The sequence below is a fragment of the Myotis nattereri genome, assembly GCF_964212035.1.
Source record: "Myotis nattereri genome assembly, chromosome: 8".
Classification (NCBI taxonomy): Eukaryota; Metazoa; Chordata; class Mammalia; order Chiroptera; family Vespertilionidae; genus Myotis; species Myotis nattereri.
The window spans coordinates 65,654,155-65,681,148 of NC_138083.1; the positions used below are offsets into that span (position 1 = coordinate 65,654,155).

The window sequence follows — 26,994 nt, forward strand, 5'->3', positions numbered from 1 at the left end:
GTGAGGGACTCCCTTTGTGCGTGTTGGAGCTTTCACTGTTTCGGCCCTTCCTGCAGAAAGGGATAGAAAGTATGATAAATGCTTTTTTTCTTCTTCTTGTTTTTAAATCCTCACCCGAGGTTATTTTGCCATTGATTTTTAGAGAGAGTGGAAGAGAGAGGGAAAGACAGAAACATCGATGTGTGTCGTTTGCACGCACTCCAGCCCAGGCCGGGGGCCAGGGAGGATCCTACAACCGAGATACATGCCCTTGACTGGAATTGAACCCGGGACCCTTCAGTCACAGACCGACGCTCTATCCACTGCGCCAAACCGGCTAGGGCGATAAATGCTTTTCAAAGGTATATAAAAACATGCGGCCAACCGGTATTAATTAAAAAGAAAGGGGTCTTGTGATTATTGAGCTCTTATGATGTGCCAGGAGCTTTTCACATATGGTTATGTTAGTCTACACCACAAAGAGAAACTGAGGCACTGAGAGGGGAGTTGACTTTCTCAGGGCCCTGCACCTGGTAAGGTTCAGAGTTGGGATTCCAAAACAGGTGTCTGGCTCAGAGTATCTCATGACACATTCAGATGTCTAATGGCCCATCATAGGCACCTGAATGAACATCTGTCTCTTCCTCTCTCCAAGCACATGCCACCTTTTCTTGCTCTGTGTTAGCCTTATCTGCCAATATGAGACCACACTTGAATGCCAGGGGAGTGTGCTGTTCCAGCAGCGGCAGAGCCCCTGTGGGCAGGCCCTCTGTGCAGGCCCTCTTGACCATGCCCGCGTCGAGCTAGTACTAGTCATCTAGTAGCTGCTTTTGAGTATTTGTGGAATCCACAGTGAAAGCTGGCAGGACTCTTCCTGCAGCGTGTGCTGCTTGTTTCCTGCTGAAACATCTAGGATGCGGAGCTGTGAACTCCTCAGTGCCTGCCTTACAAAGGAGGAACTGTAGTCTTTCTTGCCTTTGCCAAGATGAGGACACAGGATGCCCGGGGAGTCTTTTGGCTCTTGGGATTGCTGCCATCCTCATGTTTCAGTGTGCTTTATATTTTTTTTCTGCTGTGTGGCATCCTTGGGAACAGGACTCAAGTAGTACATCCTGGTGGCCTGATCAGTGAGGAGGGTGCTGGTGTGGGACTAGAATTGATCAGAGCCAGCTGAGTTAGGGCCACTACAATGCCTCTCAGGAGGGGGGAGGGTCCATGCAAGGTGAGCCTTCACCCCAAGCAAGGTCTACTGAGATTGGAAGGGTGGCAGAGAATCCTTACATTAGCATCTTGCCTTCCTAGTCATCACTTTGGGTCCAGCAGTTTATAGATCCAGCCTTCGTATTAGGCTGGGAGCTCCTCCAGAGGCTTAAAAGTTTAGTGGGGCAGACAAAGCACACAATGGCACAGTTCCCATATGAGTGCAACCAGGAGTTTAATGGGAAATAGTCGGTCCCCTCCATGTGTGCATGTACACATGCATGCATCCATCCACATGCATATGCACACATGTGCACACGTACACATACTTTGTATCTCTAAGCAGAGTCAAAATTCTGCACTCTCCTAGAACTTCCTAGTTAAGGAGCCACATGAGGGAAGTCAGTTTCCTCCTGGGGTAGGGTTGTATACTCACATTTTATGGCCGGGTCTGTCCCCCAGTAGGGCATCTGGCCTCCTTCCTTTGCCCGGGTACGGAAACCTTCTAGCTCTTTCCAGAAACTTGATACCTCTCTTAAAGATGGACGATTTGCCATTATAAAAGATATGCATGAACATATTAATTTTATTTTAGACAGCAGCAGAGTTGTTAGAATAATTTACACAGTGCCTTGCCTGTAGTATTTCTTTAGTAAAGACCTATTGAGAAGCGGAGGGGAGGTAGTAAGAATGTGGGCCTCATAATCATGCAAACCTGAGATCAAAGCCCAGTTTTGCCATCTAATAGCTGTGTGAGTTTGAGTTCAGGGTCCTCATCTGGCATCCACATCCAGCATGCACTATTATAGTGGCAATAATAATACTACATATTGTTGGAGAATAAAATGTAGCCTCCCCAAAAGATTCTTGAAGGTTACAGCATTGTTATAGGTGGCCTAAGTTCTAAGTACAAATTCACCTCAACATACTAGTACATTTAAGTGTCTACCTGCCAGGTACCTTGCCCGACAAACAGAAGTGACTCGGGGCTTCTCTCATGAAGCTTCTATATTTGCAGGGGGATCAATAACTATAGATCAATTCGTTTAACAATAATTAGAATAATTTTAAAATATATTTAAGTGCAGTGGGAGTGCAGATGGGAGAAGTAGTTCTGTTTGGATGGAGAGAGAAGGAAGAAATTTGTCAGGATTTTTATTGCAGCCATAGGAAACAGCTCTGGCTGTCATATGCAGAGGGAATTCACAGGAGGGATTGCAGGTGGACGTGAGGCTGAAGCGCCAGTTTACGGAATGGCCTGGGAGCCCAGGGTCTCTCTGGTATGTGTGAATTTTGGCGGACCTGCCTGCTGACATAGCTACAGAAGTAGGGTAGGACCTGGGCTCCAGGCTACCTGCTGCTGGGGAGTTGGTGGCTGCTTCTGTAACACCCCTTTTAACCCATTAGGGGAGGATTGTTCTGGAAGCCTTTGGGCTTGCGAGAGCTCTACACTCACCCAGGCTGTCTGTCCAGTTTGTGTCTTGCCCTCTGACTTAGATCTGGAGCTGTAGACTGACCCTCATTTTCTGCTAGGAGCCAAGTTCAGTCACAGGCCACGTTTAAGCAGCGTCTCTGAACTGAGTCTTTGTAGCCACAGTGAGAAGCAGCAGGCAGCCAGTGGAATCCTGGCTCCTTTTCCCCTCTCTCTGTCTTTTCAGCTTGCGATTTTGATACATGGGTAAGCTCACTTTGCCCCCACTCCTGCTTATTTCAAGTGGCACGTTGTTACCCTGCCCGAAAGACAGCCCCTTCCTCACTCACAGGCAGGGATTGTATTCTCCATCATTACTTTTAAAAAGGTGTTCAGCTAGAAAATTGCATATTATTTCCTCTGTAAAGGTTTCTCCTTGCTGCCTTTGTGTAGCGCACAGCTGTCATAACCACAGTTGATATTTTGTGTGCTTGCGCTTGCAAGTGCATGGTGCAGGAAGATTAAGATAATCAGGCCATCCTCCTGGGCAGCAGCCTTCCAGTTCAGCTTTTATGAACTGGATTTAAAAAATAAATAAATCAGATCATATCACTCTCCTACTTAAAACTCTCCAGTGGCTTCCCACTGCTCAGCGAAGGCAGTGCACTCTCTGTGGCGCCACCCGCCAGGCCCCACACCGGCGGCCTCTCCCTCTCTGCTGTTTGTTGTGTGGTTTGTTCTGTTCTGCCCGTGCTTTGAAACCTGTCACATTTGTTTGCAGGTAAGGGCATTCGCATTTGTGTTCTCTCTGCTGGGAACCAGCCTCCCTGCATCTTTGTGGGCCTTCCTTCCTTCCTTTGGCTGTCAGCTCAGATGTCACTTCTTCACAGGGCCCTTGTTTGGTCATTTAGTCCTCACTCTACCTCTCTGGGCTGTCACTCTGTTCTCAAAGTCCCTCATCACCGTCCAACATGTTTTTAGTTTGAGTTCATCTATCCATCCCCTCATTCATCGCAGTGCCCCTCGCTCCAAGAATAGTCTGGCTGTGTGAGCATCTAGGACATTTTTGTGCCTGACTAGCTGACTGAACGAGTGAAATGGCAGCAACAGGGACATTTTACAGGGAGAGGCAAAAGGCATAGCAGGGATTGTGCGGAGATGCTGAGAAGAGAGAGGGCGTCTTCAGGGAGGACCCACTGAGACCAGGTACTCTGCTCCAGGCAGCCCCCAACCTGCTCCCTGAGGACAGCTGTGGCAGGGTGTGGCCATGGGAGTCAACATCCTCTCCACAGGTAGCAGCTCTCATCCACTCTTGGTTATTGCCCATTTTCCATATGGAAGTAAAAATGTTTTTTATATAAAATTACGGTTTTATAAATGCTGGTAGCTGATTCAATTGAAAACCAAACCCAAACCACCTAACAGACCAAACAAAATAGGATCAAGTAGTTCATGGGCCACTAGCTTGACTTTCCTTACCTGGCTAATTCTTTAAAAAAGAGAGAAGAAGAGAAAGGAAGAGAGAGGTAGAAACATCAAGGATGAGAGAGAATCATTGATTGTCTGCCTCCTGCATGCCCCCTACTGGGGACCAAGCCCACAATCCGGCATGTGCCCTGACTGGGAATTGAACTGTGACCTCCTGGTTCATAGGTCAACACTCAACCATTGAGCCACTCTGGCCAGGCTGACTAATTCTTTTATTATCCATTCAGCAAATATTTGGTGAGCTCTTTCCCTGAGTTCAGAACTTCAGATAAGGAGATGAAAGATCCCTGTCCTCTGGGGGTTCATGGTCCATGGGAGGGACAAAAAAGCAGTCCAGTACAATGCTGAATGGTGGGACGGAGACAGAGGAGGGTTTCTGGCCAGCCTACTTTTCCAGAGGACATAGGGACATAGGGCTGTCACTTGGGGCTTTCACCTGCAGGAGGTCCCATGTGATTCATTGTTGCTCGGTGCTAATCTGGGGTTTCTTGTGCCCACCCCCTCTGGCTACCTACCTGAGTGATAAGTTTAACTTCTAATCGGAGTCACTCTGTGCCCTAGAACTCAATTAGAAATTGCAGAGGTGATATCCTGGCTTCTTAAGATGGTCTTGCTTAGAAAATGATAGCAGGTAGGACTTTATTACTCTGGGAGATGAAGTCCATTACTTAAAAATTTTAGCTCTACCATGTGTGGCTCTGGGTGACTTAATTACTCTATACCTAATTTTTCTTGCCTTTTAAGTGGGTTTAATAATAGTTTTCTAGCCCACCATGCTGTTGTGTAAATTAAAGGAGCACTTAGGTAATTATTTATTAACTGTTAATAAATGGTCACTGCTGTTTTTATCGACTTGTCCCTGATTGTTTCACAGGACTGCTGATCCTTGTTCCTGTTATAACCAAGATTATACTTTTTGCTCAGTACCTAGGTGTTGCTAAGAGGAAGGAAAGCTGCAGAGAATGTGTTATTTATTGGATCAAATGTGTGAGTTAACCAGCATTGAGCATTTGTCATTGTCTCCTTCCTTGTGATCTTATTATTTCCTACTTGGGCTACATGGACCAGCAGGCTCCGGTTGCCTCAGAGGCCATTTGTCCTGAGATCCCATGCACCTGAAGCTTCTGTTCTCTGGACATGGGCATTGTGTCTACACTATAGATGGGGATCTCAGCACTGCAGCCTGTGGGTGGAGACTGGGAAGGAAGCAGCATGAGCAGACACAGCCTTCAGAATAAGACCATTTTCATACAACTTTCCCTGGTAATAAAAGGAAATGGGGGCTTCAGAGAGAGCTTTCAATATTGCAGCAGATGGTCTTATAATACAGTGTTTTTGCAAAGCTGTCTGCGAGACATCAGTGACTCTTAGAAAATGTGCATTGAGTAATGAGGAACAAAAAAGTGGCACATTGCCCGGCCAGTGTGGCTCAGTGGTTGAGCTTTGACCTATGAACCAGGAGGTCATTCCTTGTTCCATTCCTTGTCAGGGCACATGCCCAGGTTGCGGGCTCAATCGCCAGTAGGGGGCGTGCAGGAGTCAGCCGATCAATGATTTTCTCTCATCATTGATGTTTCTATCTCTCTCTCCCTCTCCTTTCCTCTCGGAAATCAATAAAAATATATTTTTTAAAAAAGTAACACATTGAGTTGCTTTCTCTTTCCTACCACAATAGCTGGTTTTGGAAGGTTAGGAAGGTAATCCTAGAGAAGTGGCCCTTCCTGATTTCTCCATGGACTCTAAAGAGCTAGGACTTGGTCCTGGGTCAACAGTGCCCCACAGCTCTGCCCCAGACCAACTCTTCTGGACAGGACCCATTTGATAGTCAGTGAAAGACAGCAAACTCCTGTGGCAACCCTATGAGGAAACCTGGGTTCAGAGAAACCCAGCAGCCAGCATCTTGTGGTAAATAATTGTTAGAGCCAGAATTTGGACCAAGCTCTTAGACATCACAGTGTATTATCTTCTTAAAGATGAGCATTTCTTTCCCCCCAAAATCAACTTTCCAAAAACATCAATTTATTGTTTGAGCAAATATTTCCTGTGTGACCCTGGGGATAAGGCAGCACACACAACTGTACCGCTGACCTCCAGGAACTTATAGCCTAGATGGGGACAGGCTGGCAAACAGACCGGCAGATACACAATTTGTCATCTTGGAATGCATCTCTGTATACACACAAGTTTATACTCAGTGCAGGTTGGCATCTGGAAATACTCAGCAGTTTATGTTAGCAAATCCATGTGCTAAATACCGTATTAGCTGTGTGAATATATGTAGCTACGTATAGATGACACAGATAAACACAAGGTGCACTATTTCATTTGTCCTCACAATCTAGGTGGGTATAGTTTCCCACTTTCAGACCAGCAACCTGTGTTTCTCTGCCTCCTGCCTTGCATTTAATGAGGCAGTCTTCTGTGGGGCCCTCTTTCCCACCCCGCTAGCCTGTTCTAGTCCTCGCTGTCTTCTGTAATCTGAGTGATTGCATAGGCCTTCTAACTGGTCTTTCAACTTCAAGTCTTTTTTTTTCTTAACATTTTAATAACTTCATTTCAGAATAATTGGTTTCCTTTGTAATCCTATGAATTTTTAATGTATTTATTGATGTATAATGCATATATCATAAAATCACCTATTTAAAATATACAATTTAATGGTTTTTAGTATATTTACTGCATTGTGCAACTATCACCACAATCTAAGTTTAGAACATTTTCATCACCCCAGAAAGAAATCCGATACCCCTTAGAAGTCAGTCCACATTCTCCACTACACTATCTCCAGCCCTTGGAAACCACTAACTTGCTTTTTAATCTCTCTGGATGTGCCTATTCTGGATATTTTATATAAGTGGAATCATGTAATACGTGGCTTTTGTGTCTGGCTTATTTCATTTAGTATAATGTTTTCAAGGTTTATCCATGTTGTAGCATCCATCAGTACTTCAGTCATTTTTATGCCTGCATATATTCCATTGTGTGGATATATATCACTTTAAAAAAAAAAATCCAGATAGATATTTAGAGACTGGGTATAGGGGGAAAGGGGGCATGACTGCCTTCCAATGGGCAGAGAGTTTCTTTTTGGGGTGATGAAAATGTTCTGGAATTAGATAGTGGTGATGGTTGTACAATTTTGTGATATATTAAAAACCATTGAGGCTTTTAGTATATCACTAAGGTTTAAAAAGGGAGTGTTTTATGGTATGTGAATTATATGTCAATAGATAAATTCAGTAACACTTTTAAAAAAAGATATCGATAGCAATTACTGTGGATAGACATATTAAGTGGGACATATATGTGTAATGAGGGAAAGTAACATTGATATGTGCCTACGTGAGAGGGAAGTTGACAGGGCATCTCAGAGCATCTCAGTATCAGTTCAAGGGCAGAGATGATCTCAGATCATCTCAAAGTTATATTTGTTTTTGAGATTTACCTTTTTACATTAAAAATCTGCTATCCGTTATGGGTTGTGGATAGGTATATTTTCTTTTCTGTTTCAGAGTTTAATAATAACACTTTTATTATCATGATAATCATTATTGGCTGCCATTTTTTTTAAAACTACAGTGTACCAGATACTTTGTTTAATGCTTTATGTGCATAATCTTATTTAACTTCATTACAACCGTATGAAATATAGGTATTGTTAATCTCCCCATGGTGTAGATTAGGAAGCTGAGACTTAGAGAAGTTCTAACTAGACCAATGTCATTAGGGAACTGGCAGATCTAGTATTTAAATATAGCTTTTTTCTCACTCTAAAATCTGCTGTCTTGTACAATGCTCTATCATCTTTTAAAATTAGAACACATTATTACTAATTTAATGGAAGGGGTGTGTTAAACATAATTTAGACCCTGGAATGGCCTTCTGGGAACTGGCATTGAGGTCTGGGACCCGAAGGTAGATCTCAGTCCTTGATGGAGGTCTGAGCCTGGGATTGACATCTGGCACTGGAGGATGATCTTGGGCCCCAGGTGGAGGTCTGGGTCAGGGGCTTGACCTCTGAATCATGGAATGGTGCTCTGGACTACTGCGGATGTCTGGAACCTGGTAAAGGACTGGATACTGGGTACGAGGTCTGTGTCCCAGGATGGACTTCTGGGCCCTGACATGAGGTCTGCGGCCCGGATATAGGTCTCAGCACTGGATGGAGGTTGGGCCCTGTGGGGAGGTCTGGCTCGTGGGCTGGACCTCTGGGTTATGGAATGGTGGTCTGAACTAAGGATGTAAGTCTGGGCCTCAAATAGTGGACCGTATTCTTGGTTCGAGGTCTAGGCCCCTGAGTGTCCTTCTGGGAACTGGCATGAAGGTCTGGGACCCGGATGTAGGTCTGAGCCCCCGATGTAGGTATGGGTCCTGGGAAGGAGGTCTGGGTACTGGAGGGCGGCCTGGACCCGGGGTGTAGGTCTGAGTCAGGGGCTGGACCTCTGGATCATGGAATGGTAGTCTGCACTGTTGTGGATGTCTGGACCCCGATAAAGGACTGGATACTGGGTTCGAGGTCTGGGCCCCGGCATGAAGGTCAGGATCCGGAGGTGGGTCTGGGCTTCTGATGGAGGTCTGGGTCCTGGGAGGGAGGTTTGGGCACTGGAGCGAGGTCTGGGCCATGGGTGGAGGTCTGGGTAAGGGGCTGGACCTCCGGGTCATGGAATGGTGGACTTGACTACTATGGAAGTCAGACTGAGATAAGGGACTGGATCCTGGGTTTGAAGTCTGGGCCCGGGATGTACTTCTGAGCCAGGCATGAAGGTGTGGGGCCCGGATGGAGGTCTCTGTCCTGGGGGCCCGGTTATTGTCCCAGAGGTAGGTGTTGCTCGTGGGCTTGACCTCTGGGTTATGGAATGGTGGTCTGGAGTACGGATGGAGATCTGGCTCCCTTTTAGAACACTGGATTCTGCGTGTGAGGTCTGGGCCCCAGGATGGCCGTCTGGGCCCTGGCATGAAGTTCTGGGGCCGGAGGATGTAGGTCTGAGCACTGGATGGAGGTCTTTGTCCTGGGAGAACGGTTATGGCCCCAGAGGCAGTTGTGGCTTGTGGGCTGGACCTCTGGGTTATGGAATGGTCGTCTGGACTACGGATGGAGATCTGGGCCCCTGATACAACACTGGATTCTGTGTATGAGTTCTGGGTCCCAGGATGGCCTTCTGGGCCCTGGCATTAAGGTCTGGGACCCAGATGTAGGTCTGAGCCCCTGATGGAGGTATAGTTCCTGGGAGGGAGTTCTGGGTACTGGAGGGTGGGCTGGGCCCCGAGTGGAGTTTGGGTCAGGGGCTGGATCTCTGGGTCATGGAATAGTGGTCTGGACCCCGATAAAGAACTGGATACTGTGTTTGATTTGTGTGCCCTGGATGGACTTTTGGACCCCGGCACGAAGGTCTAGGGCATGGATATGTAATCTTGGGCCCTTCCCAGAGCTATAAATCAGAATCTGTATTTTATCAAAATCTCAGGTGATTCAAATGTGTGTGAAACATTTGAGAAGCACTGTTATAATACATAATTTTAGAGGCATATGGTTCAATGATCAACCAGTGAATTTACATGATCAAAACACAATTCAAAATGGGATAACATGGTCCCAAAATGTTGTGAAGTTAGTGACCTGGGAGCCAGGAAACCTGTGTTCATCACCCTACATCTGTGTGACTGGGAACAAGTTACATAATTTGAGTCTTATTTTATCCGTACATGAAATAAGGAATCTTTTTGTTTGTCTCAATTCTTAAAAATAAAGCATATAAGACCATTAACTTACCTCTCAGATACCTTATTAGCTGTGTCACATATCTTTTAAAATATATATATTTTTCCTTTCTTGTTTTTAACCTGTTTGTATCTTTATATTTAAAATGTATTTCTTATCAATGGAGTTAGGGTTTTGCTCTTTCATTGGGGGTATGATAGGCAGAATAATGCCCCCCTCCCATATCTACCTCCTAATCCCCAGAACCTGTGAATATGTTCTTTTATATGGTAAAAAGGACTTTGTAGATGTGACTAAGTTAAAGATATGTGATGGAGATACTATCCTGTATTATCCAGGTGGATCCAAACTAACTTCAAGGGTCCTTATCAGGGAAAATGGGAGATTGGAATGTCCGAGGAGAGATGATGACAGCAGTTAGAGGTCCAGGTGATGTGGGGCCATGAGCCAAGAAATGCAGGCAGCCTTTAGCAGCTGGAAAAGGCGAGTAAACAGATTCTTCTCTAGAGCAGCAGTTGCCAACTTTTCGGACCTCACGGACCACCAGTGGTCCGCAGACCACCGGTTGACCACCGCTGCTCTAGAGCATCCAGAGGATACAGCCCTGCCAATACCATGAGTTTAGCCAAATATGATCTATTATCTCTGTAACTGTAAGATTGCCAATTTGTATTGCTTTAAGTCACTACGTTTTTTGGTAATTTTTTTACAGAATAGAAAACTTAATATGGAGGGTAAGTCTGTTTATGTTTAATGTCAATATTGATGCGATTGGATTTAAATCTACTAACTTGACATTTAATTTCTGTTTATTCTGTCTGTTCTTTGTTCCTCTATTGCTAGTTTCTTGAAGGTTGTGTGTGTGTGGGGGGGGAGGGGGGCGGGTATAGTGAATCAATATACTTTAGAATTCCATTTTATTTCCTCTATTGATGTTTTATTTGTGCCCTTTTTGTTACTTTTAAAATGGTTGCTCTAGAATTACTTTAAAAACCCCCACTATGTTAAAAAAAATAACACATTATTTCAGGAATTAAGAACTTTATGAAAGCATCCTGCTTGGAATTTTTTTGAACTTCTAAGATAAATTTTTTGTTGTATTTAATTATTTTGGAAAGTTCTTGTCCTTTGTGTCTTTATTCTTTGCCCCATTTTTCTCTTCTCTATGACTCCAGTTAAGAGTATGCTATTTCGCCGAAACCGGTTTGGCTCAGTGGATAGAGCGTCGGCCTGCGGACTGAAGGGTCCCGGGTTCGATTCCGGTCAAGGGCATGTGCCTGGGTTGCGGGCACATCCCCAGTGGGAGATGTGCAGGAGGCAGCTGATCGATGTTTCTCTCTCATCAATGTTTCTAACTCTCTGTCTCTCTCCCTTCCTCTCTGTAAAAAATCAATAAAATATATTTAAAAAAAAAAAAGAGTATGCTATTTCATTTGATATTTTCATATCTTGGTTGCACTGTGCCATTTTATTTTTCGTGATCTTTGTGTGTCAATTGGAGTAATTTGTAATGACCTGCTTTCAGGTTCATTGATTCTTTGCTCTGTCCATGATTTCATGACATACTGTGCTAGAAATTTATTTCTAGTGTTTCTGTTTGGTTCTATTTTATAGTTTTGGATGGTGTCAGTGAAAATGGTGGAATAAGGATCTCTGAAGTAAGGATCACTCATGAAAATGGTCAGAATCTATTTTTTCAAAACTCTGAAAATTAGCCAAAGGCTTGCAGAAACCCAGGAATATATGTTAAAAAAAAAAAGGGGGGGGCGTGGCGTGAATCTCAATAAGGGCAATGAGCTTTGTGGCATTTTAAACTGCCTTATTCCCATCTTTTTCTCCACAATTAAGCTGTAACCTGGAAAACAGACAGCTGCACTCATCTCATCTGAGGACTCAGCTTGGGGAGGCACGCCTCCATCTTCCCTCACATGGCAGGATTTAGTTTCCCACTGACTCAGTTCCTTACCATGTGGGCATCTCCACCAGTGTGAACAAGCGAGGAAGAGTATGAGCAAGACAAAAATCACTGTCTTTGGCAATTGGAAAGTGACAGCTTATTACTTTTGCCATATTCTACCCATCAGAAGTTAGTCACACGGCGCAGCCCATACTCAAGGGGAGGGCATCACACAAGGGCATGAGTATCAGGAGAGGGTTCATGTGGTCCATCTTAGAAGGTGTTCTACCACATATTATTGTGATAACTGATTTACTTATACTTATTCCTATAATTTTTTGTTGTTGTTAATCCTCACCTGAGGGTATTTTTCCATTGATTTTTAGAGAGAGGGGAGAGACACACAGAGAGAAACATTGATGTGAGAGAGCCGGGGTCAAGCCTGCTACTGAGGTATAGGCCCTTGACCGGAATTGAATCCAGGACCCGTCAGTCTGCGGGCCAATGCTCTATCCACTGTGTCAAACCAGCTAGGGCTATTCCTATACTTTTAATTAGTATTTTCTGTTTACATCCTCTTCTTCTTCTCCCCTCATATTCTTCTGTCCTCTCCTCCCTCTCCCTTCTCTTCCTTCATCACCTTCCTCTTCCTCTGCCTCCCCTGCCATGAAATAGGAAGTCAAGACTGACAGACTCTTCTTTCATACTTGTTATCTTTGTCTTCCATTGCAACATTCTGGCTGCAATCTCTGCACTATATTTCAGTTTACTAATTTCTTCCTTACTGCCCTCAGCTTAGGGCTTGTCTTATTCATTTTATTTTTCATTTTGAAGAAATTGAAATTTATAACATTTACCCGTTATCAAATTTTCCTGGTCCAGGTCCATAATTTCTTCTTTGTATTTATTTTTTATCTTTTTTTAAAAAAATATATTTTATCGATTTTTTACAGAGAGGAAGGGAGAGAGATAGAGAGTTAGAAACATCGATGAGAGAGAAACATCGATCAGCTGCCTCCTGCACATCTCCTACTGAGGATGTGCCCGCAACCCAGGTACATGCCCTTGACCGGAATCAAACCTGGGACCCCTCAGTCCGCAGGCCGACGCTCTATCCACTGAGCCAAACCGGTTTTGGCTATTTTTTATCTTTTTACACCAGAAATTATTTCTTCCATATATTTTTTCAACACATTAATAAAACATTTAAAGTATATTATCCATTGGAAATTTGAATACTGGCTGAATATTTGATGATGTTAACATTAATTTTTTTTTACCTTTTCATTGAATTTGTTGGGGTGACATTGGTTAATCAATTATATAGATTTCAGGTGTACAATTCTATAATACATCATCTGTGCATGGTATTTTGTGTTCATCAACCAAGTCAAGTCTCTTTCCATCACCATTTATCTCCCACGCCCCTTTCTACCATCGTTAATATTTTTAAATTTGCATTGGTGCTATGGTTCTGTTTAGGAAAGTAAAAATCCTTATCTTTTAGACAAATATGTTGTAGTATGTAAAGATCTGCTGTAAGAAATTTGAAGGTTGAGGTATTGTGGTGAGTATAGGTGAAACAAGACTTCGTTTAGTTTATAATTTTGAAAGCTTAGTCTGGGGTTTTATTATATTATTCTGTCTTGTTTTTTTAAATTTTCCATAATAAAAATTTTTTTCAAATTCTGTTTGTAATGTCCCATAAAATAAATTTAATCTGGAGTGAATTCATATTCAAGCTGCTGATTTTATTAGTATTCTTTCTAAGCATTATATTTCTGCACATATTTGGGGTTGGTTTGCAGGCTTGTTTTGAGTAGAAAGTTTGATATTGGTCTTGTTTTGCTTTGTTTTGTTTTCTCTCTCATTTTTCCCTCCCTGTGTAGTATTTTTGTGGTTGCCTATATTGCACCCAAGTGCAGGGCCAGGTGTGGTGTGGCCTTTGGAGGCCTGCCTCCACTGTGGTTCTGGTGGTGCTGCGGCTCTGGGACCTATCATGGGTGCTTGGTTCATTCGTTAGGGCTGTAGCCTGGGCCTGTGGGCTAAACCTAGGTCCAAGCAAACGGAAAACCATGTCTTACATTGGGGTCTTGAGGAATTTGTTACAGCAGCTTCTTATTCTGGGGAAGCCCTAAGCTCTATGTGCAAACCTGGCCCCAGTGCTTCCCCTCTGTGGAGCAGCGTTTGCTCTGGCCATCTCTGCTGCCTTCAGCCTCACCTACTGCTTTGCATTTCTGTTTAGTTGGGGATTTTAATCTTGTTTTTTGAGGCTGGCTATGTCTCTCTGGTCTTGTGCTCTTATTTTTTATCTGCCCTGACTATGTGTTTGGAGCAAAGTAGACACATCAGAGTATGAACTCATTGTGCTCTCTTAACTGGAGGAAATCCTTGACTAAATCACTAAAGATTCCGTTCAGTTCCCTATTCAAAGACTGTGATCTGCTGAGTATATCTTCATAAAGGTGATATTTTCCCTTTGTGTTGGAGATAGCATACTTTATTCAGTATTTTTCCTCCCAGAAGACTGTTTTGGAAATCTCCTTAGAGAAAATAGCAACCCGCTACCCCATAAGTTATTCTGTCTGTGGTCTCCTCAGCACACATCCCTCTCTGAAATTACCTGATTTATCTGCTCCCACATTTGTCTGTCCTACTGGGATCTAAGCTCCCTGGGAACAGAAACTTTCTCTCTCTTCTGTTTTGTATCCGCAGCCCCTTTACGATAGTGTCTGTCACATGGTGGACACTCAATAATGTTCTGATGATTACTGAATCAGTCACTGAAACCTGTCTGTGCCGCCCTCATTTCATGGTCATGCTGAGAGATGCCTGCTGAATGTCGTCTGTGAGTGCTAGAAAGCAGGTGTTGGACTTCTACAGCTATGTAGAGTGACTAGTGTTGTCTGATGCCTGCCTTCATTCATCAAAATCGAATCATCGAGGGCCTACTCTGGGCCAGGCACTGACATCCAAGTGTTTATATCTCATTCATTTTCTACAGCCCTTTACCATGTCACCTCCTGTCCATTATCAGTCACTGGATTTCATTATAAATCTCAGATGAACAGAATGGGTTGGTAGTACTGATTAGGGGATGGAGTGAAGGCAGTGAGCTAGTCACCTGGCTGGCTTACTGCTGGAGGCCAAGGCTTTTGGGGATGTGCTGGAGTCGGCCAAGGCCCTTCCTCTCACAGAGCTTCTGTTCCAGTGGGCAAGACAGACTCATAACTCTTGAAGCAGTTCATCACTTACTTGGTAACAGCTTAGTTATGTGGCAAATTGATGTAATTACAGAAGGCCCCTGGCTCCTCAGTATACCTTCTCCTGTGTGGATAGTCTCTATGTGGCCTGAGGAAGCAGCAGTAGTTGGGGAGCTCTGCGTGGAGCCTTAGCTCTGCGTCCCATTCTTGACATCAGTGTTCATAACGGCAACATAGGCTGAGCATTTCTGGAGCCACTGCCCATCCCAATGTGTCAGTTAGGTGGTGGGTGGACATGTGGAAGTGCCCCCTAGTCTCTGCCCCACTGACCCCTAGTGAATGGCCACGGAAGAGCCTCAAAACAATTTTGCTTTCAGATGTCATCTTCCTGCTTGGCTGGGACTGTTGGCCAGAAAATGGCAGGTCCAGGGCCCAGGAGATATTTCTTGCTGGCTACTTTACTGTATCAGATTCTCTGATTGCACCAGGGATAGTTAACTGGTGAGTGCTGGCTGCTGAGGATCCAGCACAGATTAGCCATTCTCGCATTCCTGGAACCTGCCTCAGCATCATGCTTTGAAAAATCTTGCGAGAAATCCCCAGTATTCAGTCTCACTGTTTGTATTTAGTTCTTTGGTTTTTTTTTTTTTTTTAAGTGTTGGCATTCCACAGGCATTCCAGAAGCCTTCTTGGCATTTTTAGATATTTTACAGCTGCCTCGGGAGCCAAGTTATTACTCTTCTGTATTCTGCAGGTAAGAAAAGACATAAGAGAAGGCTAGCAGCTTGCTTAAGCTCACAGGCCCCTCGGTGATCTAGCTGGCATTAGAACTTGACTCTCAGGTGGTCAGCCTGTCGCCTAGCCCTGCTGGCTTGGATTTTCCTGGGAGCAGTGTGGTCCTCCAAACCCAAGCCTTTCCTCAGACACTGTCGTGGGGTCAGCTCCCCACATTACCAGCCTTCCCCCATACTCACATCCACTCCCGCTGTGGCTTCAGAAAGGCTCATGCCAAGGAGAGTAGCAATGCCAAGGAAATGAGCTTTCAGACACACCAGTTCTTGTCCTGCCTGGTGTTCCCGAGCAGTGCAGACCCACGCATTCATCGTGTGGTTTGAAGGAAGAAGCCCAGAACTCAGTGTCACACTGACTTAGGTTCATGGTCCACCTTAGTCATCGACCAGCTCTTGGGGTCATGAGAATGAAGTCACACAGGAACCTAGAATGGTGTCTGATCACACTTGACCCTTAGCAGAGAGTGGAGGCAAGCAGATGGCATTATTCCTCCTACAAGCACCAAGCCTGTCTTCCGGAGTGCTCAGACCCCGCTTTGCCATGATGTTGGTGTAGCATTGTGGTGGCCTGCAGTGGCATGCCCCTTTCTAGGGGTTTCCTTTAACCTCTATACAGTCCCGTGTTTATATGTTACTAGAGGCCCGGTGCATGAAATACGTGCATGGGTGTGGTCCCTAGGCCTGGCCGGCGATCGACGCGTGAGTGTCTGGTGTGGAAGGGCAGGTCCCAGCTGACCTCTGGGCCCTGGGCAGCACCTGGGCCCCTGGGCCCCCATGCGCCCCCCTCTGCCTGAGTCCGGCACCCAAGTCTCCACGCAGAGATGCAGTGAGCACGGCTGGATGTGTGGGCCAGGGTGCAGCGTGGGCCTCTGGGCCGCCCAGCGGCGCCACCCAGGTGGGCAGCGTGCTCTCTTCTGGCTGGCCTTGCAGACCGGCTCCTGTGTGAACCCATGGGGAGCCCAACTGGCCCCTGTGGTCCTGTGGCTGTGGCCCAGCTCAACCAGAAAAGGCTGTGCGGGTGCAGGGAAGGATCCTTGCAGGCGCCTGGCATCTGAGCGTGGGGGTAGGGGGCTGCTTACCCCGGCGCGTGAACCCTGGCATCCCAGGGGAGGGTAGGAGGGAAAGTGAGAGTGAGTTTGGACACCCTGCATTCTCTCCACACCTCCGTCCTCATCACCCCTGCCCCCAGGTAGCTAGCGAGAGGTTGCAGCCCCCCACCTGGGTGCTGCAGGAGGTTGGTTGCTGCAACCCACTCCCCAGTTCCCTGTCCGAGCCCGGGACCCAGCCCCGAACGGGAGATCAGGGCCTGCCGGCTGCTGGTTATTGTCTGTGGGGCCATCAGTCAGGGCCAGGCTCCCTGCCCGGCTCCCTCAGCATGTGGGAGCTGGGCAGCGGCCCTGCCCACTGGTTGCTGTCTGCGGGACGATCGGCGGTGTGATCAGGCCCCCCTCGCACCCGCCTTGGCCTGGTGCTGCCCGCTCACCTGCTCCACCATCCCGTCGTGGTCCCAGTCTTGTTGGGGCCCATCAGAGCCCATAGCACCTCCCCTGCCGCCAGCTGCCAACGCTGCATTGCTGATGCCCGCCATCTTCTGTGCCGCCCCCTGGTGGTCAGTGCACATCATAGTGAGTGGCCACTCCCGGGGTTGAACTCCCGGTCAAGGGGACAATTTGCATATTAGGCTTTTATTATAAAGGATACCTGAGTAAGCAGGATCTTGGTGGAGTTAGAAAATTGTTCGAGGTCACTCAGCTAGTGAAGGGCGATGTGGGTTCAGCCCAGGTTAGCTGGTTCCAGGTTGCTTGTCATGGTTAACCAAGCCCCTCCTTCTAACTGTGACCATGAGGGCGGGTCCTCGGCTGTATGCACCAGCAGTTCTGTTTGTTACCACCAGGTGGGCGAGGGAGCCACTGCAACCTCCGGCCCTACAGAGTTTGCCTCACCAAAAGAAGGACCTTTTGGCATCCCTGCCTCTTACAACTTAGAGAGTGAGTCACTGGCCTGGTGTGGTGCCAGGTGTACAGACTCATGGCCAGGTATACGGACATCTGCATCTGCCATTAGGACCTGGCCCCAGCTCTTCCCTCATAGCGATGAGCATTGGGCCACTTAGCCCCTCGGTTTTTTCATTTATAATAGGGGATCATAATAATCCTATCTACCTTTTAGAGAAATTGTAAGGCTCAAATGAAAGAATATGTGGGAAGCACTTGGTCCAATACTTGGCACATGCACTAGTAGCATTCAGTAAATGTTAGTGCTTGTCATCTGCGAAATGGTTCTTAAAATGACCTACTGTTAAGTGTTGTGGTGAAAATTAACCACAAGGTAGGCAAGCGATGTAGCATAGCACGGGTTCCAGTATCGCTCTCTTCTCATTTTTAATGCCACTGTGAGCAGAAATCGTCGTGGGTTTCTCCTTGCAGCCCTAGCCCAGCTGCTTCTGGTTAACATGGACTTTGTTCTCTTCCAACTAGGCCAGCGAACTGGAGAACCGAGAGTCGGAGCTGAGACGCCACAATGCTTTCTATAAGGAGCAGCTAGCGCGCATTGAGAAGAAGGTAAGACTGGGGCTCGGCTGCCTTTTTGGGGGGCCGGGTCCTAATGGCACTGTCAGGGAGAGAGGAAGCCACAGTTCCTCAGTGCCCATTCACCCCAATAGCCAGTCACCCCATGGACATGCCCTCCTACATGCCACAGTGAGCACCACACCCCCAAACTTTCAACAAGTGGAAGTCACAGAGATCTTTTTGTTGAATGCCTTGCTCGTTGTAGTTCAATTTTAGTAAAAAATCGTTGCACCACAGGGCAGTGCTGAGACCCAGTATACGTTTCTCACTTTAGTTAAGCTGCACTGGATAAAAATAATAATAACGTGAAGTCTTGCTATACAAATATATTAAAGTGGTCTTATTGATTTTCTCCTGGGATTTGGGGAGATCAAAGTGCACCATGGCTATACTGCTTTTCTAAGGATAAGCCTTTGAAATGAATGAGATTCAAAGACATTTCATTCCTTTTTTAAAAGCCTACAACAATTCCTGAAAATTCATTTGGTAACTTGCCTACTTTGAAGGAGGGGGGTAGGGGGGAGGAGGGACTCACTTGTTGATCATGGCAGATTATTTTTCAAAGAAATGGCTTAAAATGTGGGAGGGATGGTTGGGAGGGTAAAAAAATAGTTCTCTCTCCTGCCTGAGACAGCATGCCAAGCAACCTGAGCCATCAGCTTATTGCAGGCAAATCTTTGAGAATCGTTTGTCACGGTTTGGAGCTTTGAAATTGACAGTTTGCTTGAGGGGCTTGATTTTCATAAGGGCTTTCTCCTGTGGAATGCCACACTGGAGCCTGGCAGAAACGTGGGTTTCTGGATTTCCAGGCAGCAGGGACATGGGGGCGTTTCCTCCCTGCTCCATGGACACCCCCACCTGTCCACCCGCTTTGGGGTGTCTCAGGGACCATCAGAATTGTGATGTGGACACAAATACTGATGGTGACAGCCTGTGGTCCCAAGGGCTGGCAGGGCACCTCGAGCTGCCTACAGAGGTGGGTAGGCCTTAACAAGCACATGTTTCCCGGAACAGCCTCCTGCCCAGGTTTGACGATAACTGTAATGACAAGGATTGTGATTTGAGATCCTGGAAAAGGGTAAAAACATTCCACCAGCCATAGCTCTAATTATCACAGTTGCCCATATGTTCATAAGCACAGATTTTTTTTTGTTAAGTGTGCAATTTTACGGTCTCCTGCTGTGCTCCTCCTGCATTTTCCTCTCTGGGTTTGGCATGTGTGTGTGTGGGGTGGAAGGCAAGTAGCCTCACAGCTTATTTCCTCCCCTAAAATCTGTTTTCCTCTCGTCATGCGCCTGTCTCCTCTCGATGATAGTCCTCTGCTTTCCTGAAGGAAAGGACATTCTCTGGGATGAGCCCTTCTTTCTCATCTGCTCTCCCCACGCATCATAAAGTGAGGTCCAGACTCCGTATGCATGCACATGCAGGCTTTTATTTTGTTAATGAGGTTTTCCCACAGGATTGTGAACAGTATTGAATGCATCCAGAAGGAGGTGCAAAAACATGATCTCCTTTCGACTCTTAAACAGCAGCATTTTAAAAACATATATATGTTTTTTACTGATTTCAGAGAGGAAGGGGGAGTGAGAGAGAGATAGAAACATCAATGATGAGAGAGAATCATTGATCAGCTGCCTCCTGCACGCCCCACACTGGGGATCAAGCCCGCAACCTGGGCATGTGCCCAAGGAGTCAATCAGTGACCTCCTGGTTCATAGGTAGATGTCAACCACTGAGCCATGCCAGCTAGGCTAAAGAGCAGCATTTTGCTGTGATAATACAAAGGAGGAAAGAGCCTCAAACATCCCAGAAACTGGAGATTGGTGAGGGGGCTGGGGAACGGAGTGGGCTGGAGAGTGGGGATCAAGGAGGCATGGTCAGAAGCTTAATTGTATCCGTTTTGAAAAAGTTTTCCATTTTTCTCTCTGGATAATTTTATTCCGGTAACGGCTTGGGAGGATGGAAACAGCATCCGACAATCTCTTTTATGAACTGTTGCTTTTATTATTCTGCTTTCAGTTGTTGAATACTCTCAGACCTTGACATTTCTGTACACACAGCTTCAGGGCCTTCCAACCATTAAGCTCCTTTCCTTTTCTTTTCCCCCCAATTCCTTTTAAGTTTAGAAATTGGTGGTGGAAACCTGTTCAGGGGGAAACTTGGAACAGTTGTTGAATCATCCTTTACCACCCCAAATTGTTGGGCGTTTGGTCACAGGTGAGAGAAGGTGGGGGTGGGGGAGACGGAGGCCGGGGCTCTTGGAGGCACATTGGTGGTCCACATACCTCTTGGCTGGACCCCTGTGGTAGGGTGCCTGCCTGGAGTGCTGGTCTATTGTGCTTGTCATGTAGGAACAGCCTGCACAGAACCCAGACTCATTTTTCAAGGAGGAGACTTCTTAACCCCTTTGTACTGCAGTATTTATCCCCTAGATGATTATTCTTAAGTGCGCAAATCACATTTTGTAGGGCTCCTATGCTTTATAATCTTTCCGAGTAATTTTTCCTCACGCCCACACTGTAAGATCTAAGTGAGGAGTGTTTTCCATTTCACCACAGAGAGCAGCAAGCTGCCTTGTGAGGGTCTTAGGGCACCTGTAAGCACATCCCAGACACGGAACTCACACACACGCTGCGAAGCAGAGGGCAGTGCAGCTGAATGCTGGACCTGGGCCCATGTGCAGCTCTGTATCATCGCACTTTGCAGTCAGTTCGCCTTCTCACATCTCAGTTTCTTCATCTGTAAAATGGAAATACTAATGCTTTCTTTCAGGGAGTTGGTGGGGGCATTAGCAAGGTAAAATCTGCAAAAATGTTGGCGTTTGCCACGGCTCCACATATACCACACCTGGATTCAGCTGTCATGGGGCTAAGGGTGACTTATGCTGAGTGGCTCTGAACTCGGCCCTGATAGCTGTTGAGCTGACCACTCTTCTGCCCTCCACCATGGAGCCAAGTAGGATGGGGATGTGAGCGGGCTTTGGAGTCCAGCAGACCTCAGCCTTAGTTCTGCCTCAATAATTTAACAGCCTTATGACTCTGAGCAAGTTGTTTAAATTCTGAGCTTCTGTTCTCTTATCTTTGAAATGGGAATTTTAAGACCAGCCTGCCAGTTGTTTTGGGGATGAGTAGTCATTTCTGTAAAAGTGCCTGAGATAGAAGTTTTCATTTCTCTTTCATGTTATTTCCAGCCTCTTTCCCCTTATTTAATAAATGCATAGCCATTCAGTAATTCCACATTTCTTTAATTCTGCTAAATGCCCAGAGATTAAGACAATTGTGGTTCCTGCCTCACGAAATTCAAAATCCAGTTTGTAAGGGGAGTGGAGGTTTTGAAGATTAGGATCCCAGATGGGAAGGTGCCTGAGAGCCAGCTACATATGACCAGCGGACCTTCCAGCTGCATAAAAATAGTCTCATTTTTTTCTAAACTCAGCACCTGAGTTTAGAAAAAAAGTGGAGAGGGCATTTTGGGGGTCTGCCTTCAAAGACTGAGGCAAGGAGAAAGGAAGAAACGCAGAAATATGTCTTCTTTCTGGATTTCAGGCTCTTTCCCCCGGAATGTTGATCTAGCTTCCTTCCCGTTGGTGCACACCATCCCGGCCCTTCTCCTGTTTTTGTCTTTGCTTCTACTCTGGCCTTCTTGTGACTGTCATGTGATCCTGCCAATCCTGCAGCCTTCTTAGTGACAGCACTGAACGGCTCCCTGCCTGGTGTCTCTGGGGTGCCAGTTAGGGCCTGTCAGGAAAACAGGAGCTGCTCTAGGTTCAGGGAAAAGGAGTTTAATACAGAAAGTTCACTTCACAGGAAACGTGAAAAGGGCCCAGCCTCACAGATATTGCGGAAATGTATTCACAGCCACAGGGCTATGTGCACTCAGTAGAATGGCTGACAGGGGAACGATGGACACCTCCAAGTGCCGGTCAGGCTGTAGGTTAACCCAAGCTCTCAGGCACTGCTGATGTGCTGTCAATTGGCAACGCCACTTTGGAAAACTGTTATCCAGTGTCTGCCGAAGCTAAATGTGCACATTGGATGGGCCCATTTGTATGACGTACAAACACAGCAAAACTAATCTGTGGTGTCAGCCAGTGGGATAATAGTACCTCTTGAGGATAGTAGTGACTAAGGGAACATGCGGGGGGCAAGGTTCCTTTTCTTGACCTGGGTGCCAATTACACAGGTGCGTTCAGTGGTGAGAGTTCATGAAGCTATGCTTAGAGGATTTTACACTTTTCTGTCAGTATGTCCTACTTAATAAAAAGTTGAATGCAGCTGAGGAAGACAGGCCTGCCCTCAGGCATTAATAAATTTTTATTTTTATTTTTGTTGTTGTTGTTAGTCCTCACCTGAGGATATTTTTCCATTGATTTTTAGAGAGAGTGTAAGGGAGGAGGAGAGACACAGAGAGAGAAACATCGATGTGAGAGAGACACATTGATTGGTTGCCTCCCACACGGCCGCAATCAGGGCCGGGGATTGAGCCTCAGGCACTCATAGAATTACCCGCCATTCCTCCTTATCCGCACTCTGGGCCCTGTGACCCTGTCATGTGTTCTAGCACTCACCACACTGTCTTGTGGTTCCTGGTGTCTGCGGTTTTTTTCACTTCCAGGCTGTGAAGGTCTAGGAGCTCAAAGTTCTCATTGATCTGATTCATCAGAGTGATTCATCACCAAGGACTGGGGAGGCATAGAATAGGTGCTCAGTAAATGCAAGAATAATGAGAGGAAAGTGTGTGTGCACAAGTAGGAAACAGTGACACAGGGGGCCCCAAGAAGAAAAGGGGAGCTCTTGCCAAAAAGGCTTTTAGGTAGAAGCTGTGTGTAGAGAATGAGCAGGACATGGAGAAGGTGCGGCTTCTGGATGGATACCCCAGCCAATGTGCTCCATGTACCAGTTGGCAGTGGGCGGTAAGCTGTAAAAATAGGTTGGGGTCAGATTGTGAGGGACCTTGGATGACTGGCTGACAAGCGTGGTCTTCCTTTAGGGTAATGGTGGGAATTCTTAAAGGGCTGTAAGTGGGAGAGAGATTGGAGCTTGGATAGCCAAAAGAATAATTAAGAGAAAGAAAAAAATTCGAGCAAGCCGCTACACTTGGGTAATTCTAAACATGTACATATCAAGTGGAGGTGACCAGCAGGTGATTGAGAAGTGTCAGGCAGAGTTCTGTGTCCTGCAAGATGAGTCATTACAGTTTCTATGAGCATGTGCTGTGCCAGGCTCTTTTATATAAGTTGTCACTAATCTTTGCAGCAACCCGTGAGGTAGATTATATTACACATTTTACAAACTAAGAAATTAGGGACCAGGTGAAACGAGCTGCCAGAGGCTGTTCATCCGTTGGGTGAAGGCAGGGCTCCAGCGTGTCCGCTCTTTCCCCACATCATGCAGCTCGGGAGGGAGAGCTTCAGGAGAACTAGTGCCATGGCTGCAGGGCAGAGCGGACTAGGATTGAGAAGAGGCCTCTTAATTGCTTTGAAAGACATGAGTTACGTTAAAGGAGCCTTTTCAGGATTGCAGTGGAGACTGAAGCTGGGTTACATGTAGGGTTATTTGGGTCTACAAACAGAATGAGGACATTGTCGTTTAAGAGGGAGTCACTTGAACCCATTTGTGAGAGGAGAATTCATAACGTATCTCTGAGGGGGATCCGGTGGAAGCCAGTTCCAAAGGTGGTTGGAGGGCATGCAATGAGAAGGGCCAGTTTCTCTGGGAGAAGCATTCTCAGAGGAGTCAGCCTTTGGCCCGGGAGGTGGAGTGGGTTTCCAGCTGTGTGGTGAGTGGTGTGTGTGTGTTGCTGGAAGAACTACTGACTGCCAACTGCCCTAATGGCCAACAGACATTTATCCTGAGTGAGGGGAGGCCCAAAGTCGGTACCAGAGACTCAGAGAAGTGCTCACCATTTAGGTGCAAGACAGACAAAGCAAGTATTTCCAAGTGTGACATGCCTGCATAGAAAAGCTGCCAGAGCAGGGAATTCAGAGAAGAAAGAGATAACAGTGACCTGAAAACAGTACAGCAAGAAATCAACCCTAGTGGGAAAGAAGTCTTACCTCCCCGGATCATCCTAGGGAGCAGTTCTTTACCAGCTGAGCTGGTAAAAAGGTCTGAGCCCAAAGGACTCTTGAAGATTATTGAGTCTGAAGTTCTTCACCAGGTGAGGTGAAGAAGGATACCTGCACACCAGTTACCCCGATAATACCATTTTGTAGGTTCTCAACAGTGTATGGTAGTGATAAATGAAAGGGGTTTAGAATGGCCTTTCTCAGCAAGGGTGGACTTGTTATGCCTGTGCCAGTGGGACCCAGGGTCTTTGATAAGGGTCATCAGTGAGACAGGAGGGAACAAAGAAATTGAGAACCATTGCTCCCATTCAGTTATTTTCACAGATTAAAATAAAAAGGCCCCAATAGCAGCTAAGAGGTTTGAGACTCACTTGGTAAACTGAGTTTTTAGATCTAGAGCAGCGGTTCTCAACCTGTGGGTCACGAACAATGAAAATAAATCCTGCATATCAGATATTTACATTACGATTCATAACAGTAGCAAAATTACAGTTATGAAGTAGCAACGAAAATAATTTTATGGATGGGGGTCACCACAACATGAGAAACTGTATTAAAGGGTCGCGGCATTAGGAAGGTTGAGAACCACTGATTCTAGAGGGACCTGGGTTTGACTCATCTTCACCACCTATTGGCTTTATAGACATGATCAAGTCACTTAAGCCCTGGAGCCTTGGCTGTCTTCATTTTTACCAGGAGACAGTAATAACTACATTATCAAGGTAATAAAGGGCATAACAGAGAACCTAGTCTATTGTAATATATTATAGTATAAATGGTAGCTGCCATTACTATTACCAGCCAGCTATGCAATATAATGCCATTGCTCTCATTGTCCCCAGAGGTCATATAGCTAGCTAATAATATAACCAGAACTCTAATTCCTTGCTGTTATGTGCATTAGTCTTATAGTTAGTTTTTTACATTAGGGTGAGAATAGTTGTTAATTATAGGTATTAGAGTTAGATGCTTTTATATCTTGGCTTCCACCACCCCACCACCTCTAAAACCATCATCTCACTCCTACCACCATCTCCAACTCCTCCACTGCCACCTCCATTATCACTTCCACTTCCACCATCACCAGTACCTCTACCTCCATCACCACTGCCACCTTCACCTCCACTGGCACCATCATCTCCACTATCATCTCCATCACATCTACATCTACCTCTGTCCCCACCATCTCTACCACCCTGACCTCCACCTCCATGTCCACCATCATCATCACTGTCACCACCTTCACCTCCATTCTCACTTCACCTTCCCTGTCTCTACTTTGTATATTGCTTCTGGTATGTTTGCTAAAGATCTGTTTCTTTACCTCAGTCTCATCTCATACTTTGCAAAAATCCTTTTGTTTATCTCATACTAACCATTGAGGTGAGGAGGGAGCAGAGACTCCAGTCTCTGTTGCACATTGGGAGAGGCTGCGGTTTTCCTGGGCCTTGTGGCCAGGCTTTTCTGGGACAGATGTCTGGGATAAGAATCCAGCTGAACTGGTGGCACACCTCCTTTTTGCTACACACAGTACCTAAGTTATGTCACTTAGGGTTTATGGCAGTGGGGGTGGGAAGTAGGAGAGGAGTGTTTATATTACAAATGAAAATGAAGACACTCAGCGAGGTTAAGGGATGGTGTAAGGTTTCAGCGCCATTAAACTTCAAATCTAAGACTTCGTTCTTTCTGAATCCACATGTGTAAAATTGGAATAATAGTGGTTCCTATCTTGTAGGACAGTTTTAGTTTTGAGAATTAAATGTGTAAAATATTGCTAACAAATTGTCCCTCTGTCTCCAGAGCTGGCTTTCTTGGTGCTCAGTAGCTAACAATTGCTGAGTGCTCTCCACTTGCAAAGCCCTGGCCAAGCACCTTACTGGGAGTCCCTCCTTCGACCTTCACAAGAACCCAGTGATCTGGGTGATAAAATGACAACTGCCCTTGTTTGAATTCTTGCTGTGAAAGTGCCAGGTGTGTTCTAGCCTCATGACATGTACTAATCTATTGCATCCTCAAAACACTCCTGTAAGGTAAGAACTGTTATCATCCCCGCTTTACAGCTAAAGAAACAAGCTTTGAAATAGGCAGCAGTTTTCACATGAATAATTTGGGATTATGGGGAGCAGTCAGAGTTTGCTGCCCATAGCCCTTGGCTAGCTAATTCAGGGGATCAGTGTTTCATCAGCTACTCAGAGTTTTGTTTGAAACTGTATTAAAATGATCCACAGTATAATCTACTTTAAGTAGAATAGGACAATAGTAAAATGAATCTCTCTGTTCCTATTCCCCAGATTCAAAAAGTTTGCCACATTTTCTCATATCTATTCCAATTTCCTTCTTTGTTCTTTGCTCATGTACTTTACACCAAGTCCCAATCAATGATCATGACTTCCCCTACATACTTCAATATGTGTCTCTAAAAAGTATGGACATTTTCTTACATAGCTACAGTATTGTTTCTTGCCTCAAAGAATAACATTATTTCTCCAATTTCCAAAAAAATCTGTCTCCAGGGTTGTTGTTTTTTTTTGACTTTTTGTCTGTTTCTGGTATAAGTCAGGATCCACCAGAGCCACCATGTTGCCATTGGTTCTGAGGCTAGTAAGTCTCTCATCACCTCAAACTCTGTGCCATTTTTTTAGACCAACAACTTATTGCAGAACTCTTTA

At 45.7% G+C, this 26,994-nt stretch overlaps 1 protein-coding gene across 1 annotated transcript in view; it reads left to right on the forward strand.

The window, feature by feature from the left end:
- CHCHD6 (coiled-coil-helix-coiled-coil-helix domain containing 6) overlaps nt 1-26,994 on the forward strand; it is a 224,515-nt gene that overhangs the window by 92,033 nt on the left and 105,488 nt on the right. The window contains exon 5 of the mRNA XM_081097138.1: nt 18,166-18,249. Coding sequence (XP_080953264.1) covers nt 18,166-18,249 — 84 coding nt within the window. The remainder of the gene's footprint in view (nt 1-18,165; nt 18,250-26,994) is intronic.